This window comes from Cydia strobilella, chromosome 6 (genome assembly GCF_947568885.1).
Source record: "Cydia strobilella chromosome 6, ilCydStro3.1, whole genome shotgun sequence".
In the NCBI taxonomy this organism is placed as follows: domain Eukaryota; kingdom Metazoa; phylum Arthropoda; class Insecta; order Lepidoptera; family Tortricidae; genus Cydia; species Cydia strobilella.
Window position 1 is genome coordinate 12,622,509 of NC_086046.1, and position 18,150 is coordinate 12,640,658.

An 18,150-nucleotide genomic window follows, 5' to 3' on the forward strand; every position below is an offset into this window, starting at 1 on the left:
TATCTGAGCACGCGTCTATTGTCAAGTGCTTGTTCAGATATTGTGAACACTTTGGCCGCTCCGATATATCTGATGGCGACTGTACGATCTACACGTGGCTTACCCGAGTGCCACGGCTAAAGGCCAGCGCATACCGGCTGCGTGTGCGTACACCAGCACGTGCGAATGCGCAAAATCGTTGGGAGTCGTGCACGGACACGTCACGCAAGCGGTGTGCCGCCTTTCATAAGGAACTGTATATTACAAAGCGCACGTGCAAGTGTACGTCTACAGACACGCGTCCGGTGTGCACTGGCCCTTTTCCAGGCCGTACCAATCTATAAGGTTTTCCAAAAAAATCCAAATATGTTCCAATTAATCCAGCTTTGATGATTCATTTGAAGATGTCAAGTTTCCCGAAAATGCAATCTAATTTGAACCTTAAATCGGAATGCTAAAGTTGAAATTCTATTGGCGCGTATGTGGTCGATAAATGGTAGGTACTATGCCTGGAAAAGGGTTAAGTTAATAATAAAGCGAGGTATAAGGCAAGGTTATTCAGCAGACAAAGCTGATTGCCTAAAATCTGTTTACAGGGTTGGGCTGATTAAGTGTCCTAGTTTAAAATAGCCATAAAATTAAAACAGAACTTCAAATTTCATTATTAAACTTGTTTTTATTTGAAGCAATATTATTTCAATCGCTCGATTTCTAAATACTTACAATGAGAAAAGAGGAAAAATTGCAAACGAGCACTTAGCGGAAGCCTGAACGCGTTTCTTGGGACCCTACACATTCGTGACAGCCGCCGTCAAACAACGAAATCAAGCCAAAGAACCAATAATATCCATTGAAAAATAGTGTTTACATATAATTGTGCTTGTAAACCTTACCTCTGAAGTGCACTCTCTGATCATATGCACAAAATAGCATATGATGTTTTTGTGTATCTCATAAGAAATTGCTAGCGTCGCCAAGGGATCGACAGGAGTTCAAAAGACGTCATTTCTGCCACAAGGAAGCCCTGCAGTACACGGCGCTGGAGGCCGAGGCCCTCCAGTGGCCTTGCCCGCTGAGCCAGGACTCGCAACAGGACATCTACCAATTTCTTATATATATTATATTTTTTTATTCCTTACATTTTTAGGCATACTGTCAGTTTTAGTTAATGTAACGTTTATTTTTAACATGAGCTGCCCCACTAAAGTAGCGTGCCCACACTGTCCCGGTTCATCTAAGTTGTATGCAGGGTCAAGGGGCCTTAATGTGCATATCGGTAAGGTTCACAAAAAAAGTGCCGGGCCCTCGAGTTCCGGCTCCAGTGCTACTGCACCGGGTACTCCCGGGCTAGGTGTATCCACGAATGATGCAGGACTCCATAGTTTGCCTGCATTAAAAAGGAATGTCCGGGTGTTGAAGCACATCCCAAAAGGTGCGAGGAACCTTGCTGCAGGCAAATTGGGAAAATTGGTTGATGCATGTCTCCGGACTAATGAGGTTAATGATTGGTTCGCCTTTCTTTCATTTCCTTTTACCGCGCTGAGAGTTCCTGAGGGCGGGGCGGCCAGATCTTTGACCTCAAAGGTTAAGGAAAACATTGACAGTTCAATTTTGTATTTTCCTGATGTAGCCAGCCACAAACCGCGATCCTTGTACCGGGCAATAGAAGGCAAGGTTCATGATGGAGATTTAAGAGGGGCGGTTCGTCTTCTTTTGTCCGATTCTTCTCTTGCTCCGTCTAGTGCCGACACTCTGGAGGCTCTGAGGGCTAAGCATCCTACACCTTCTAGACCACTTACTTTTCCGCCTGAACCTGATCTAACGAGTCCTTTTCTTACAATATCAGTATCCGACGTTACTAATGCAATAGGTTCTTTTTACAATGGCTCTGCTGCCGGCATAGATGGCCTTCGTCCACAACATTTGAAGGAACTCACCTCGTCAAATGTGGGTGACAATGGGTACAAACTTCTCGAGTCGCTTACTAAATTGTGTAATTTCCTTTTGCGTGGTATGCTTAACCCCCAAGTCTGTCCTTATTTGTATGGTGCGAGTTTATGCGCATTAGAGAAAAAAGATGGAGGTGTAAGGCCCATTGCAATAGGTACAACCTTGCGGCGACTTGTTGCTAAGTTGGGTTGCCGTTCAGTAAAGGATGAGATGGCAGCATATTTTCAGCCACGTCAAATAGGTTTTGGTACTCCTTTAGGTTGCGAGGCGGCAATTCATGCGACTAGGCATTTTGCTGAGTCTCGCGAGAACAGCGATACCGTTATATTGAAGCTTGACATCAAGAACGCCTTTAATTCGGTAGAAAGGGATACAATCTTGGAACAGGTAAAAACACGTGTTCCAGCTTTGTATCCCTTTCTTTTTCAGTGCTATTCCTCTCCGAGTAACCTGTTCTTTGGTGACAGCACGATCTCTTCGCAGGTAGGTGCTCAACAAGGAGATCCGTTGGGTCCTCTGGTATTTTGCCTTGCGATGCAGAATTGTATAACGGCATTGCAGTCACCATTGAATGTGTGGTACTTGGATGATGGCACTATTGGTGGAAGCTCTAATGTAGTTCTGGATGATGTGAGTAGGCTCTTGCCGGCTTTGCAATCAATTGGGTTGGAGGTAAATTCCACCAAATGTGAGCTGTATCCATGTGGTACCTTAGCATTAGATTCCGTGCCCAACTTCCAATCGGTTTTTCCAGGTCTCCGGCTGCTGAACAAAACTTCATTTTCGTTATTAGGAGCACCCATTTTTCCTGACGGGGTGTGTTCGGCGGTTCAGGCTAAAACCCAGGCGCTTGAGTCTGCTTTTGTGCATTTTAAACACTTGTCGGCGCACGTTTCACTAATCTTACTTCGAAACTGTTTTGCGATGCCTCGTGTGACGTATCTCTTGAGGACTGCACCGATTTGGAGGTTTGATCAAGATGTACAGGTTTTTGATCGTGTGCTTCGGCAAGGCTTAGAGGGTGTTTTGAATGTCAGCTTTAATGAACCACAGTGGCGCCAGGCATCACTTCCTGTTCGATATGGGGGTTTGGGGGTACGTTGCATGCGTGACGTCGGTTTGGTAGCTTTCCTAGCATCATCTCATGCGGCATCAGGTCTTGCCACTAGAATCCTTTCCTTCGATGGTGGCAATATCTGTATTACATTTCTTCAGGAGGCTCTTTCCGAGTGGTCGTTCCGCTTTGCAGGAGTTGAACGACCAGAGAACCCCTCATCACAAAGACTATGGGATGATATTTTGTGCCGTGAGTGGCATAAGGGCCTGTTGAAGGGTGCCGTGGGGAAAGACGTTGCCAGGCTAAAGGCTGTTAGGGAACCTGAGTCCGGGGCATGGTTACATGCCTTGCCGACACCACACTTGGGAACCTTACTTGATAATGACACATTACGGATGGCGATTGTACTAAGAATTGGGGGCAAGGTGTGTGAGCCACATCAGTGTAAGTGTGGGGTAATGGTGGAGGCGGATGGACACCACGGGCTCAGCTGCTTGCGGTGTGTGGGTAGGATACCCAGGCACTGTGCCATTAACGATTTAATAAGGCGAGCTTTGGTGTCGGCGAACGTCCCATGCATCATGGAGCCCCAGGGTCTAAGTCGTTTGGACGGTAAGAGACCGGACGGCCTTACGCTTGTTCCTTGGGCGAAGGGCCGCAGCTTACTTTGGGATGCCACGTGTGTGAGTACTTTTGCTCCCACTCATCTCGCGCGCACGGTGAACAAGGCAGGTGCAGCGGCTGAAAGTGCTGCTAGGTTCAAGCATAGCAAGTACGCGAACCTTGAACAGGTGTATGATTTTGTCCCGGTTGCCGTCGAGACGGCTGGACCTTGGTGTGCCGAGGCCAAAGCCTTTATTAAGGATATAGGGCGACGCTTAAGAGAAAGGGGCGGCGACCCTCGCTCTGGTTCTTTCCTCGTCCAAAAGATATCCCTGGCCATTCAGCGAGGTAATGCCGCCAGTATTTTTGGCACATTTGGTCCGGGGGATAATCAGAGTGGGGGGTAATATTGTATTTGTTATAATTTAGTTTTACTTTTTTGCATTAATTACCTTTAGCTTTAAGTTTATTTGTTTTGTTTTAATTTGTTACTAACAACTATGAAGTCTGTTCTTTGAAGCATACTCTATATTTACAAAATTAATTCATTAGCTCAAATCGCTCTCCTTTAACCTGTATAACGCATACTCTATATTTACAAAATTAATTCATTAGCTCAAATCGCTCTCCTTTAACCTGTATAACGCATACTATACGCATTCTACCATAGAATGAGTTGCACGCGACACGCCCTACCTCATCTGTTATATCGTCCCATATGTTGACCAACCGATTCTTGAATTAATTTAAATTCATTCCCTGTGTGCTCCCAATCCCGCTGAGCATGTATCCCCATATAGAAAAGTCCAGCAGGGATACAAGTGAAATCTCATGTAGAGAAAATTTGGAAAAAAATATCTCAATTCGTCTATGCGCTTCGGGAGGTTAAAGTAACGACAAATTTAGAGACAGCCCTAACAACATATTACGCGTATGCATTGCCATAATTACGGTATTATTCTGTGGGGTAATAGTACCAACGCTCCATTACTTTTTACCCTTCAGAAAAAGCTTGTTCGTATCTTAATAAATAAAACACTTGACGAAATCGAAACCCACAAACCTTATTTTTCTGAACTTGGACTGCCGACCCTTACATCTATGTATATATTAGAAATGTGTAAGTTCGTTCGAAAGCACAGGGAATTCTATATAAAACGAGAGGACCTACCTTCTACACGACCCATACGTAACAAGAATAGACTAATCCTACCACCTTGTAAACTTAAACTACTGTCATCAGGCCCTTTAGTAATGTCTATTAAAATATATAATAAACTCCCGGTCTCTATAAAAGAAGAAGAAAATGATAATATATATATAAATAAAATTAAACAGTTATTATTAGATAAGTCATATTACGCTCTAAGCGAATTTTTTAATGACATATTATAATTCAATAATATCTATAGATTATTTGTTCTTGTTAATATAATACTTATTTTGAATAATAAATGACAAATGACATTGCAATTAAAACTTTCGACACGAAGAGTGTATTTTTGACATTTAAATTCTTATTTTTACATTTGCTTATAATGATTGTATGTTAAAATAATTAATCAAAAATTCTCCTCTCCTTGGAATTGTAAATTATAGTTATAGTTGTAGTTATAGTATATTGCAGTGCCCAACAGGGTTCACAAAGACCTAGCTTATAAGTTTACCACCTGTACAATTACTTTGTGAATTTGCAATAAAATATTGAGTATTGAGTATTGAGTAAGTCTGGTGAAGATGCAGGCCATTCTTGCCACGGTATAAAATCTGTTAAAATTTGTTCGACACTGCCGGGCTAGCACATGATTGGCGCGAGAGTATCTCGCCTCGACATAGACTACTTGTCCCCCTTTAATTCATACAGTTAGTAAAAGACGGGTAGTCTATCTGGCGGCGAGATACTGTCGCGTCAATCATGGCTCGGCCTATGGCGTCTGGCGTCGTCGAGCTGCCGTTTCGCGTCCATGTTCAAAACAATATATATCAAACCCACGTTTGGAAATCATAAAGACGCATACATTCTCGATTAATAAAAAAATTAAGTAAAATGGCATTACAAAACTAGGACACTTAATCTGCCCAACCCTGTATATACCCCGATACTAAAATGACTGTTTATTTGGCCAATGTACATTACGCTTTTATGCACATTTTATATTAAAATGACATCAGTTGGATAAATTAGGGCAACGGCGCAGTCATTTTGGTACCTGAGGGGTGACTCAACTTTTTCTTGTCACGCATTGCCATGGTTTCGTTTTCTTGGGTCATAGACTTAAAAATCTAGTTATATGGTATTTAAATTGAGAAAACCTTCCTTTTTTGCGATAGTTACAAACCTTTTCTACAATGAGCAATTATTAGTAGAAAACGTGATTCAACTTCAAACAAATTGTGCTATCGTTATCTCCCGGATGTCGAGACAGAATAAGAACAAGAAATAGTTGATCCACCCGGCATATAAAAGTTCCCTGTGTTGTATAGGCGGCGGCAGCGGCGGCGGCAGCGTAATGCGTCAGCGCGCGGCGTCGGGCACGCGCGGGTCGCGCTGCTCGCTGCCCGCCACGCCGCCGTCGCAGCGCCGCGCCAAGGACATGCTCGCCAAGGCCAGGTAGGTAATCACCACAAACTTGCATGACGCCAAAAACCTACAACTTTATGCTTATTAGTGTAACCCGTTCGTATAAAAATACCGCAAATCGATGTACAGGTTAGCCGTTTGACACACACATACTAGAGGCCAAAACAAAATTTATGACCCGCAGTTCCTAAAAAAAATTCGCTGCGGGGGGAAGTGGTAAAACATTATTTATTTTTGTATGAAAAAAATAATAATTCCAAAACCTATGGTATGTGGTATCATACGAAAGGGCTTTCTAAGGCGATTCTAAAAATATATCACATCATTACATTTCGGGCATTTTTTTTAAATTAAAACAAAAAGAATTTTCGAAACATACCAAGTTTGGGCTCCTCCAGACATGATATGGCTGATTTTTTTTTGTACAATATACCACAAATGATACGTGATATCCTCATGTCTAACTCCAAGAAAGTAATTTTGAAAATAACATCATTAACATTTTATTTTTTAATTTTTCAATTTAACAAAGTTCTACTTCAATACCTATTTCACGAGACTTATGGAACTATACTGCAGATACGGTACATATTAATCATAAAATGATACGTAATATCCATATATCGAACAGGAAATACCTCTTTAACCCTTTAACTGCGCCTTTCATCAGTTGGTATAGTTTGTTTAGTTTTTGACACAAAATATCAAGATTGTATCCTTCAGATACGATAACAATAACGGCTATGTATGATGAAACCTCGTGAACGTCAGCTGCCGCTCCGTTGGTGGGTTAAGGGATGGCAGCAAATAAAGTCTATATTTTTTTTTGTCATCGCCTCCCGCTTGATACTTTATAAGATGATAGTTTAGATGCTATTGTGAATAAACAAAATCGTCAGCCGATTGTATCGCTGTGGAAAGACCGTCAGCTGGTCACATGAACATGTAAAAAAGAAAATTCTTTTCAGTCATCGGCGTTATCGCCTCCCGTTTGATACTTTGTCAGATGATAGATTAGATGCTATTGTTAATGAAACAAATCGTCAGCCGGTTGTATCGCGGTGGAAAGACCGTGTTAAGCGTTTCGGTGGCTGCCATTCCTCAACCCACCAACGGAGCGGCAGCTGACGATCACGAGGGTTCATCATACATAGCCGTTAACCGCTATACGAGTTTTCGCCCGGGAGGCGATGACTGACGAAATTTGCACCTGGCTCGCGGTCCATTAAGCTCTCGAGTCTCAGCCGTAGCCAATGTCAAAATCTTCTTTTCCAGGGATTTCTGTCTTTTCATAGGTACGTATTGTATGCTGTCATATCGCAGAAGCGCTGGTGGCCTAGCGGTAAGAGCGTGCGACTTTCAATCCGGAGATCGCGGGTTCAAACCCCGGCTCGTACCAATGAGTTTTTCGAAACTTATGTACGAAATATAATTTCATATTTACCAGTCGCTTTTCAGTAAAGGAAAAACATCGTGAGGAAACCGGTCTAATCCCAACAAGGCCTAGTTTGAAACTAGTGCCGACGCCAATCCCAGGGATTAGTTGCCAAGCGGACCCCAGGCTCCTATGAGCCGTGGCAAAATGCTGGGACAACGCGAGGAAGATGTAGCGGTCATATCGCGTTCGTGGAACTTTATCGTATCGTTTATCGACAACCGCCAATCGGAAAGTCAAAATATGTTTTATTTTATTTTTCAAGGGGTTTAAATTTCATGTGATTTTTTAAGAAGCATGTTTCAAAATTTCAATTTTAAACATGATTTCATTAATTAAAAAGTTGGTCGGTTCGAGAACTTGAAAAAATATTAAATAATCAAAATCGAAAAAATTCGGTACACAGAATCACTTCACCAGTTGTTTGATTGCTATAGGATGTTCCTTATCTTACAATAATATCTTGTACGGTAAAATACATGTGGTTTCTTAATACTTTATTAATTAATTATGTGCGTTTCTCCGTATAAGATATTTCAGGTGACTGTTCAAGGTTCATCGTCACAAGGCTCCACTTATTGTTAGCTTAGCATTTAAATTGTTGCTACAGAAAAACACCTATCACATAAACCTGCGTCATAAATATAGATTACCCCTACCAAGACGTATGTAGTAACTTGCAAATGAGCAGTAAGAACCCTCATATGACAACCATACGAGTTTATAATAACCTACCTAAAGAGATAACCAAAGAGGTCAAATATGGTAAATTTGTTAACAATTTGAAAAAATATTTGATTGAGAAGTGTTTTTATTGTTTTTAGTGTTTTGATTTAAATAAATTTCAAAAATAGTTATATTATTCTACTTATAGATGTTTTTTGTGTATATATTTTTAGTTATAGTTTTGCAATACCCTAACAGGGTCTCATGTTGTTGTGCCTTAATTTCGTAAGTTTCACTTGCATTTGTTTGTACCAACATGAACGCAATAAAGATATTAAGATATTATGACTGCTTCGTTGTAGGAATGCGCTAAGTTCGATCGCGTCGTCGACGGCGGGCGAGCGTGGCGAGCGATCGCCGTCGCCGACGCGGGCGCTGCGCTACGCCGCGTCGCTGGACGTGCTGCCCGAGCGGCGCCGCTCGCCGCGCCTGCGCCGCCAGCACACCACGCGCTCGCTCGACGCCGAGCCCGAGCCCGTGGCCACGCTCACGCGGCCCGGCGACCCCGTCTTCAACGGCACCGTCATCGGCATCCTCGCCGACCCGCGCCAGGAGGAGGACTCGCCGCTGCTGCGCAAGTGCAGCCTCTACAACAAGCCGCCCGCCAAGCGGAAGGTGCACGACTCGAGCTACATCGAGTTCTACAAGAAGTGGCGGTCGCTGGAGAACGTGGCGGACGCGGCGGAGACGCGCAAGCTGCCGCGGCTGGCGCTGCGCTCGTGGCTGCTCGGCATCTTCGCCGGCCGCTCCTCCACGCCGTCGCTGCGCCGCGCGCCCTGCCCGCCGCTGCTCGACACCGAGTCGGCCGTGTGACCCCACACCCCCCACATCCTCACCCACACCCGGCCCAAGGACCGCGCCCGATACTAAAGCCTAGAAGGCGAGTCTCGAGTACTCGATCCGGTATTTATGAGGGCGTCAGAGATGAATATAATTGTAATTTCAGCTTCATTTTGTAGCAGGTTCCGTGGAACTCGGATTCTAGGCTTTAATATTCTAAGGTTTCCTAGATGTATATTAGCCGTATCGACTGTTGTAAATAATATGTCTAAGTAAAACGATGTTACCGTGAAATGTGAAATAAGAGTTTAATGTTATTAAATAATTTCTATTGAACATGGTCTCTTAATAACTTAATACTGACACAGATCACATTGACGCTATAAATATCGTCCGTACACTGAGCTTACGTAGAAACTATCCTATCCCGGCTTTGCCTGGTTTTCGCTAACTTACGGGGCAGACTCTTTCATCATACTTCATAATTATATTAACATCGATTTCCTAATACACAATATAAATATCCAAACAGATAGGTTTGGCACATATTTTTTAATCGGAGCACAACAAAATCCAGTCAAAAATTGAACCTTCATTCCATACAGAAAAGCATTCACTATTCCAGCCTTTAGTCTACCAACTTACACATTTTTTGAAATCCATATTACTCTCTTTAAACAAAAATAGAGCTATTGTCTTCGGTTACCGCGATAGTTACTCATGAAATAAAACTATGAAAACGGATTATATCGCGTATATTGAATTTATAATACATCCCGACGTTTCGAACTCTTTACAGCGTTCGTGGTCAACGGGTGACTGAGGAAAAATTACAAAATGCAAAAATACCCACATACTAAAATAATGAACAATCATAGACTACAAACTTTAAGGCTGGTTGTACATGCAAAATCGGTTCATAAGGCTAGTTATACACTATAATTATTTTTCAAGTAAAGATATATATATATACGCGATAAAAATAAACTATGCCGGCTCCAACCCTACCTCGCGGGAGCCCTCTCAGCATTACGTGGTAACACTAGCACGCATACAAAGGATTCTTACCATTTCATCGGTGAGATTAAAGACCTAACATTGACTGATGATGAGATCATGGTCAGTTTTGACGTCCAGTCGCTATTTACAAGGCTACCGGTACAAGACTGCATTGAAATTGTCAAGAAGAGGTTATGTGAGCAGAACATGTCAGAGGAATATGCTAAGCTGTTGGAACATTGCCTTACATCTGGCTACTTGCTATGGAATGGTGAATTCTATCTTCAAGTCGACGGCGTGGCCATGGGGTCTCCGGTGTCTCCAGTAGTCGCTGACATCTTTATGGAGGACTTCGAGGAGAGGGCACTGTCATTGGCTCCTGTGCGACCGAAGATATTTAAAAGATACGTAGATGACACTTTTACTATACTTCCAAAAAGTAATGTTTCAACTTTCTTGGATCACCTAAATTCCATCCATAGCAAAATAAAATTTACTATGGAGTTGGAAAAAGACTGTTCTCTCCCCTTCTTAGATGTATTGGTAAAAAGAAATCCTGATAACACCCTAGGTCGCACTGTGTATAGGAAACCTACTCATACTGATAGGTACTTAAATGGCAAATCGCATCACCATCCCAGTCAACTTGTTACAGTAGGCAAATCTTTGTTTCAGAGAGCCCAGAGGATATGTGATGACCAGCATCTGGCCGCGGAGCTCCAGCATGCCAGGCGCGCGCTCCAGGCAAACGAGCTCAGGATACCGCGGGTCAACCAGAGGTCCCACATTAAGATCCCCACAGTCGAGCGCAGGCCTGCCATTCTGCCTTTTGTCAGGGGGGTCACGGACAGGATCAGCCACATCTTGAAGCGTGCTTCTATAAAAACATATTTCAAGCCAATGAAGAAGATGTCACAATTCCTGAGGCCTGTAAAATGCAATACCCCTCTACAGACTGCAGGAGTGTACAGGCTGGACTGTGAGTGTGGCCTATCATATGTCGGGCAGACGAAACGGAGCATTTCCACTCGGGTGAAGGAACACATAGCTGATGTCAAGCACCGTCGACCTAGGTCTGCTGTCTGTGAGCATGTCATGGATAAAGCCAATCACTCAATCAAGTTTGATAAGCCTCTGGTTCTTGCCGAGGAGAAGCGTTACATACCCAGAATGCTGCGCGAGGCCATTGAGATTAAGAAATATCCAAACTTTAATAGGGAAGATGGCTTTTCTCTACCACCAGCTTGGGATCCTGTAGTCCACCTGATAAAGGAGCAAGCGAGACATAGACTGTGAGACCGTAGTGTTGGATGATGCTGGACATTCTGATGTTTTGAAAAGATGTGTCCCGCCGAGTTTGTTGCCGGTCCCATATTGGGATACCCTTCTTACAATTTAGGAGGGAATTAAATCTTCTCGGGTCCGTGGTGTAGGGTTGGAGCCGGCATAGTTTATTTTTATCGCGTATATATATATATCTTTACTTGAAAAATAATTATAGTGTATAACTAGCCTTATGAACCGATTTTGCATGTACAACCAGCCTTAAAGTTTGTAGTCTATGATTGTTCATTATTTTAGTATGTGGGTATTTTTGCATTTTGTAATTTTTCCTCAGTCACCCGTTGACCACGAACGCTGTAAAGAGTTCGAAACGTCGGGATGTATTATAAATTCAATATACGCGATATAATCCGTTTTCATAGTTTTATTTCAAAAATAGAGCTATTCAGAAAAGAGCCTCTAACATCCTATGCTATAGGCCCAGGGCATCGCCCATGACTAGTGCGAGCAATAAATAAGTACATGTATTAAGTCACGCGTCCGCGAGCAGCGGTATGCCCGCTTCGTTCTCATTGTACGAGCACCCGTTGACCACGAGCTTAATATCGCAGGGCTTGGTTCGTTTGTTCTCGTGGGGTAGGGTGGCGCAATAATTTGCTGGAACAGGAGCTTGTGGCGTCTCTGTGTGCTCAATGATGGGGCAAGACACGCTGGTTAGCTCGTGTCGGAGGCTGGGCGCTTCTAAGAAATCTCCGCGTTGCGCTGTTGTTAAATGACCGTCGCCTATCACCTAAAACACGACATAGGACATGATATAATATAACTTAATGATTTACAACTAACTGCTGGAGTCAGGGCGTGTCATAGTAGAGTCAAAGGAAATTGAACCTTCTATTCATAGTATATTATGTTCAAATTTCTTTGACTGAAGTAAGGCGCGCCCTGACTGCTGTGATTCGCACAAAAGCCTCATGAAAAAAGCTTTGAATGTTAGAAACACTTTCTATTTTATTTAACTATAATATTTAAAGGATTATATATACGTCTAGTATGGTTATCCTTATTCTTACCTCCATTAAATATTCATCACTCCGATGGTGTAAAACGCTATCAGTATGCGATTCTAGTAAATTGCCTGAAGCAAAACGCAACTTTTTTGGAGATTCTAAACTGCAACACCTGCAAATTTAATTTAATTTATTCATAGACCAACTGAGATCATTGTTGTTAGTACAAATAAAGCTTAAATATATGGTTAACGAATGTTAATAAACTTAATAATAATTAAGAATAAATAAATTAATTAAAATTTAACAGAAGTGAAATTAAATCAGACAAAATACAATAAAAACAAAATTCAATAAAATAAATATTAATGTCACTAAAATATGTTTAAAAATTAAAATTTAAAAATATAATAGGTATTATTATTAATTAAAATAAAATTAAAATTTGATTAAATGTCACTTCATACAATATCCGCTCTTTCATACTTCTCACAAGTTTTCAGGTGTCAGTGTAGGTATTGTACACCCCGGTTCAGGTGTATACTACAACAGCGGTTGAGATATGCACAGTCTATACGGTCAGATATCATTTTCAGAATGCTGTTGGTACTGGCGCGGATCCGGCGCACCAGGGATGTACATCGCTTGATTTGCAAAGTTGAAATGAGTAAATTTCCATTAAATAATTATTTTTGCGAATTTTCTTTACATTACTAGTCTGTAAGAGAATGTCAACAAACATAACCACGTGACTCGATCAGTCTGACAGTGAGATAATACCATAGATAAAAAAAACCGGTCAAGTGCGAGTCGCTCGCGTTCCAAGGGTTCCGTACATAACACAATTTATAACATTGTATTTTTTTAAATGTGAAACGTGAGTAAAATGTTTAAAAACCCGATCAGATCAAAAACTAAGTAATTAAGTCCGACTCACGCTTGGTTTTCTTGTCATCTACTGTTAAAGAACTATTTTGTGTATTTTTTTCAAAATTTTAGATCCAGTAGTTTCGGAGATAAAGGAGGGATTGGTAATTTTTTGGCTATTTTCTTAAATAACTTCTAAACTATTTACTTACATATGACAATAAAAAAATTGAGATTCTCACAATGAGCTCTTTCAGTTGATATGTAACACGATATAGTTTAAACTTTATTTTTTAATTTTCTCATTTACCCCCCAAAAGTGGCCCCCATGTTTAAAATTCATTTGTTTACGTTACATGTCCGTCTTTGGACGGAACCCTAAAAAGTTACTAAGATTGGTTGAATTATTGTTTTACAACTTTAATAATAAATAGAGTATCAGTTGGTCCAACCTGTGTAACACTCCAACTTGATTCCTCCAGCACTTGTTCTTAAGAGAACTCCTCTGGCCTCGTTTCTCCACGGCCAGCTGCGGCATGCCCTCCGCCTGCGCGCGCCGGTGCGCGCGCGCCGCGGCCGTCTCCGTCTCTTCCCCCTTCAGCCAATACGTCACCTGATCGCGTTTGCCTTTCATAGCTACTATCCCTCTTTCTTCTAGTATATAGCCACCTAGTTTATCCAACAATGCTTTACATGCTGCGCTACAGTGGATTTTGAGAGCTGAAACATGAATAATGAAATAAATATTTGGCGACGATCTTATCGAACACGTCGACCTGGCCCCGAAGTAAGCAAAGCTTGTACTATGGGTACCGATTGTACCGAGCGACGATCTATGTACGTAAATATACATACTTAATTAGATAAACAGACATACTTTTAAACATAGAAAACTTCTATAACTCAGAAACAGATATCTATTCATGATAAACACACAAATAAATGGCCTTACCGGGATTCGAACCCGGGACCTCCACCTTCAGGCTATGTGACCGAAAGGACTAATGAAAACATCCGGTTGGAAGTACCAATTTAGTAGTGGTAATTAGTTGATACGTACGTGCCCCAGTTGATTCGAAACGACTCGCTGTGTTTACGGTGTCTCCGAATAAACAATATCTAGGCATTTTTAGTCCTACTACTCCAGCACATACGGGACCTGAGGATATATAAGAGATCTTATAAATATATCCAGAACTAAATAGTAATAGATATAAATTGCAAGTCTACATATGTTCCCCTTATTCATACAAATTTACAAGCCCCAATTAGTTAATTTAAGTTTTATCCCTTGTTGAATAACGCCCCATTACACTTTACAGCTCTTCCACTATTAATAGCTCTTTGGATCTAATTAGAGATGGGCCGAATATGGAGTATGCCGAAAAGAATAATCGGCCGACTGTTCGGTTCAGATCTTACCGAACCGAATATTTGGTTCATCTCTATCATAAAAAACATAATCTAAAAAAACATTTGAAAACACTCAAATTGCATTAGTAAGCAGCTAAAGATGAATTGCTTCCTAGGCAAGCGAGGCAAGTCTCTAAAAACAAACAGGTCAAAAGGCAAGGGACTCGAAAACATCTCCAAAGAATCAATACAACATGTCTCATGACAACGGGAATACATATGTACCTAACCTGATCAAAGAGAGTAGGTACTTGAAAAGTTCTGGAGGAGTTTACATGTTACAGTGTTGCAAAAACACACACACACACACACACAAGCACAAACACACGGCACTAACCTAATAATTCGGCCGAATACGGAAACTTGCCGAATACCGAATATTCGGCCCATCTCTAGATGTAATAAACTTACCGGAATGTATTCCAACTCGTAGTAAGAGCCTATGGTCGGGCCTGTGTCGGACTCTGAAGGACCGTGTGGCCGATAGGAGAGCCAAAGCCATTGAGGCCACCTCGCCCGCGTGCATTATTCCGTTACGTATGGGAAGTCCAGATACCTGACGAAATAATATAAAAAATGTGTCACATTGCACGCAGTTGCAATTCTCGATTTTAAAAATTAGTAAGTGAACTATGAAAATTAGAAATGACCGATATCATCTCGCACTACAGGTACCTACTCGACCATTGGCGAGTGTACAGTACAAAATATATTCTCCAAAACTATTCCTAAATACTTACAACCATATAAGCGTCGCCAATAGTTTCCACTTTGTAAACATCGAAGTTCTCTAGGATTGAATCAAAACATGTGTAAAGGTCGTTCAGGAAGTCTACAACCTGTAAAAAAGTTAGTTCAGTATTACGTAAGAACCAAATAATCTATGGACATGAAGGTATTTTCACGCAATTTGGCGATGACCTAAATAAATAATTAAGCAATAAGATCCATTAATTTATTGTTATCTATTTAACGCACGAGTAAAAAACCGGTTGTAACTGTTTTACAAACATTAAGTAAGTACAAAGACAAATTTTGTACCAAGCAAATACATTGCGAGCGATAGGTATTCCAAATGTTTAAATTTAAGGAAAAATGGAAAATTCACTGCTTTGGGCGGGGGTCTGTTAAGAGGCCGTAGTCGATTTTGGAGCAAAAATGTAAAATTGATAGATTTAGTCGTTGAAATTATACACGTTTTGTTACGTAATATCTAAATAACAAGTATTGGTTTATATTAGCACGATTTCTCATCTTGCCTATTAATAATGAGGTCGCGAGCGTGCGTCACCGGTAATGCATGAAGAGAAGGGGCAGTTTTTAAAAAATCATCAAAAAATCATGGTGGTAAATTATACAAATTGATGTATAAGAATAGTTTCAGCAAATGTTGTAGATTGTTTAAGTATCAAAATTACGTTAAAATTAAGTCGATTTTCAGAGAAATTGTCACTTGTTTTGAAGTAATTTCTGGAGAAAATTGATTTCGTCTAACTTTCATTTACACTACTTCAAAGTCTTAATAATAAAAATGTAGTCTGATAAACGTCAAGTACAGGATATGTGTAATACAAAATTACCATGTTTAGCAGTCCAAACTTTACGAAATTTACAAATAAGAGCGACAAAATCAGTGCTTTACGCGCGTTTACCTAAACGTCCATCACAAAAGCAAACATTACTAATTTAGTGAGTCTGTTTTCAAAAAACTGATCTGATAAAAGGTAAGATATGAAGACGTGCTAATAGAAACCAGTACTTGTTATTTCAATTAGGTAACAAAAGGTGTAAAATTTTACGGACAAAATCTATTAATTTTACATTTTTGCGACTAAAATCGACACCGGCCTCTTAAGGTCGATAAAGTCAGACCAAGATAACTCTGCAGCGATTTTTATAGCAGAGACTTACAAGTGTTATTTATTTTGAACGTCATAATTACATAGAATTTTGACATTTAAAATAACACTTGCACGTCTGTGCTATAAAAATCGCTGCAGAGTTATCTTGGTCTGACTGTAGCTCAGTTGGTTAATTAGAACGATCGGACCGGTGTTGAAAGGTCGCGAGTGAATCTTGCGCGAAGCGGTGAATTTGTCCATTAATTAAAAAAATTGAGTCATTACATGTTCGGCAACTCATTTAACAGCCGACCTGATATTTGAAGATGAAGACTCACTTGTAAAGGCGTGCTTTCTGCAGACATGGCGGTGAACCCAACGATGTCGCTGAAATAGATCGTGACGGAGTCGTAGCTTTCGGGCATGACGCGGCGCCCGCGCTTCAGCTGGTCGGCGACTGGCACTGGCAGCATTTCTTCTAATAACGCCTCTAAAATACACAATTAATATGTGAACTTAAGTAGGAAATATCATTTAATATTTAGGTAGACATGCCTAACCCATTTTTAACCTGCGCGCTCCTCCTCAAAGTACCTATTGCCTACGTACGTTGTGTCTATAGATAAATTTGAGCGTAGGTACCAAAGGTTTTCGGTGAAGGAAACATCGAGATTCATCTGATCTCAAGCAGTATACTAGAGTCCGTGCAATCTAACTGAGCACCGACTTTGATAAAACAAAGGATAGAAGCAAGCAAGCCTGCCCGGATAATCCAAACCCAGCCTTTGTAAATTCACAAAGACTTTGGGATGAGCCCCTCTGCAGAGCCACTTTAAAAGGACTTATTGATAATGCTCAAAGCCCTGCGCGCTCGTCTCCTAGCCGTATCAGAGCCAGAGTCAGGGCTCTGGCTCCACGCATTGCCATCCCCCAACATAGGAACCCTCCTAGAGAGAACGACCCTCGCACTCGCTACCAGTCTGCGACTGGGGGTCAAAACCAATGAGCCCCACCGCTGCCGCTGTGGCTCCAATGTTTCTGCTTATCCTGCCAGAGAAGCGCGGGTCGCATCTCGCCACGCCTCCCTGAATGATGTCATCCGGAGGGCGCTTGCTTCCGTTAGCGTGCCGGCCATCCTAGAGCCGAACGGTATTGCACGCGACGACGGCAAGCGGCCCGACGGAATGACACTCATTCCGTGGAGGCTCGGAAGGACGCTTGTGTGGGACGCTACCTGCGTTGACACGCTAGCGCCGTCCCACCTACAGGCGACCTCCGTCAAGGCGGGAGCTGCGGCTACAACCGCAGAACAGAACAAGTGGCGCAAATATGCTGTCCCCGGCGAAGGCTATTTGCGCCGTTTGGCGTAGAAACTCTGGGACCGTGGGGGCCCAGCGCAAAAACAGTTTTTAAGGAAATTTCCCAGCGCCTTATTGACACCTCAGGTGACCGGAGGGCTGGCAGCTACCTCGGCCAGAGGATAAGCCTGGCCATCCAAAAAGGTAACGCTGCCAGCCTTCTGGGCACCATAACTCATGAAGGTGACCTGGGGAGCATTTTCTATTTATAAGTTTATTTTAAGATTTATTAGGTATAGTTTAGTTTTAATGTTTAGTTTATTTTATCGT

General features: G+C 41.8%; 2 protein-coding genes across 9 annotated transcripts in view; one reads left to right on the forward strand and one right to left on the reverse strand.

Moving 5' to 3' along the window:
* LOC134742436 (receptor-type guanylate cyclase Gyc76C-like) overlaps positions 1-9,447 on the forward strand; it is a 72,940-nt gene extending 63,493 nt beyond the window's left edge. For all 7 annotated transcript variants that reach the window (XM_063675578.1, XM_063675582.1, XM_063675580.1 and 4 more), the window contains 2 exons: positions 6,074-6,200; positions 8,634-9,447. In XM_063675578.1, the coding sequence (XP_063531648.1) occupies positions 6,074-6,200; positions 8,634-9,144 (638 nt within the window). In that variant the 3' untranslated portion in view covers positions 9,145-9,447. The remainder of the gene's footprint in view (positions 1-6,073; positions 6,201-8,633) is intronic.
* Positions 9,448-11,830: 2,383 nt separating this feature from the next.
* The window catches only part of LOC134742439 (speract receptor-like), a 347,982-nt gene continuing 341,662 nt past the window's right edge, over positions 11,831-18,150 (reverse strand). For both annotated transcript variants that reach the window (XM_063675589.1, XM_063675588.1), the window contains 7 exons: positions 16,861-17,012; positions 15,422-15,520; positions 15,093-15,237; positions 14,329-14,427; positions 13,721-13,988; positions 12,465-12,573; positions 11,831-12,184 (listed from right to left, as the gene is read on the reverse strand). In XM_063675589.1, coding sequence (XP_063531659.1) covers positions 11,927-12,184; positions 12,465-12,573; positions 13,721-13,988; positions 14,329-14,427; positions 15,093-15,237; positions 15,422-15,520; positions 16,861-17,012 — 1,130 coding nt within the window. In that variant the 3' untranslated portion in view covers positions 11,831-11,926. The remainder of the gene's footprint in view (positions 12,185-12,464; positions 12,574-13,720; positions 13,989-14,328; positions 14,428-15,092; positions 15,238-15,421; positions 15,521-16,860; positions 17,013-18,150) is intronic.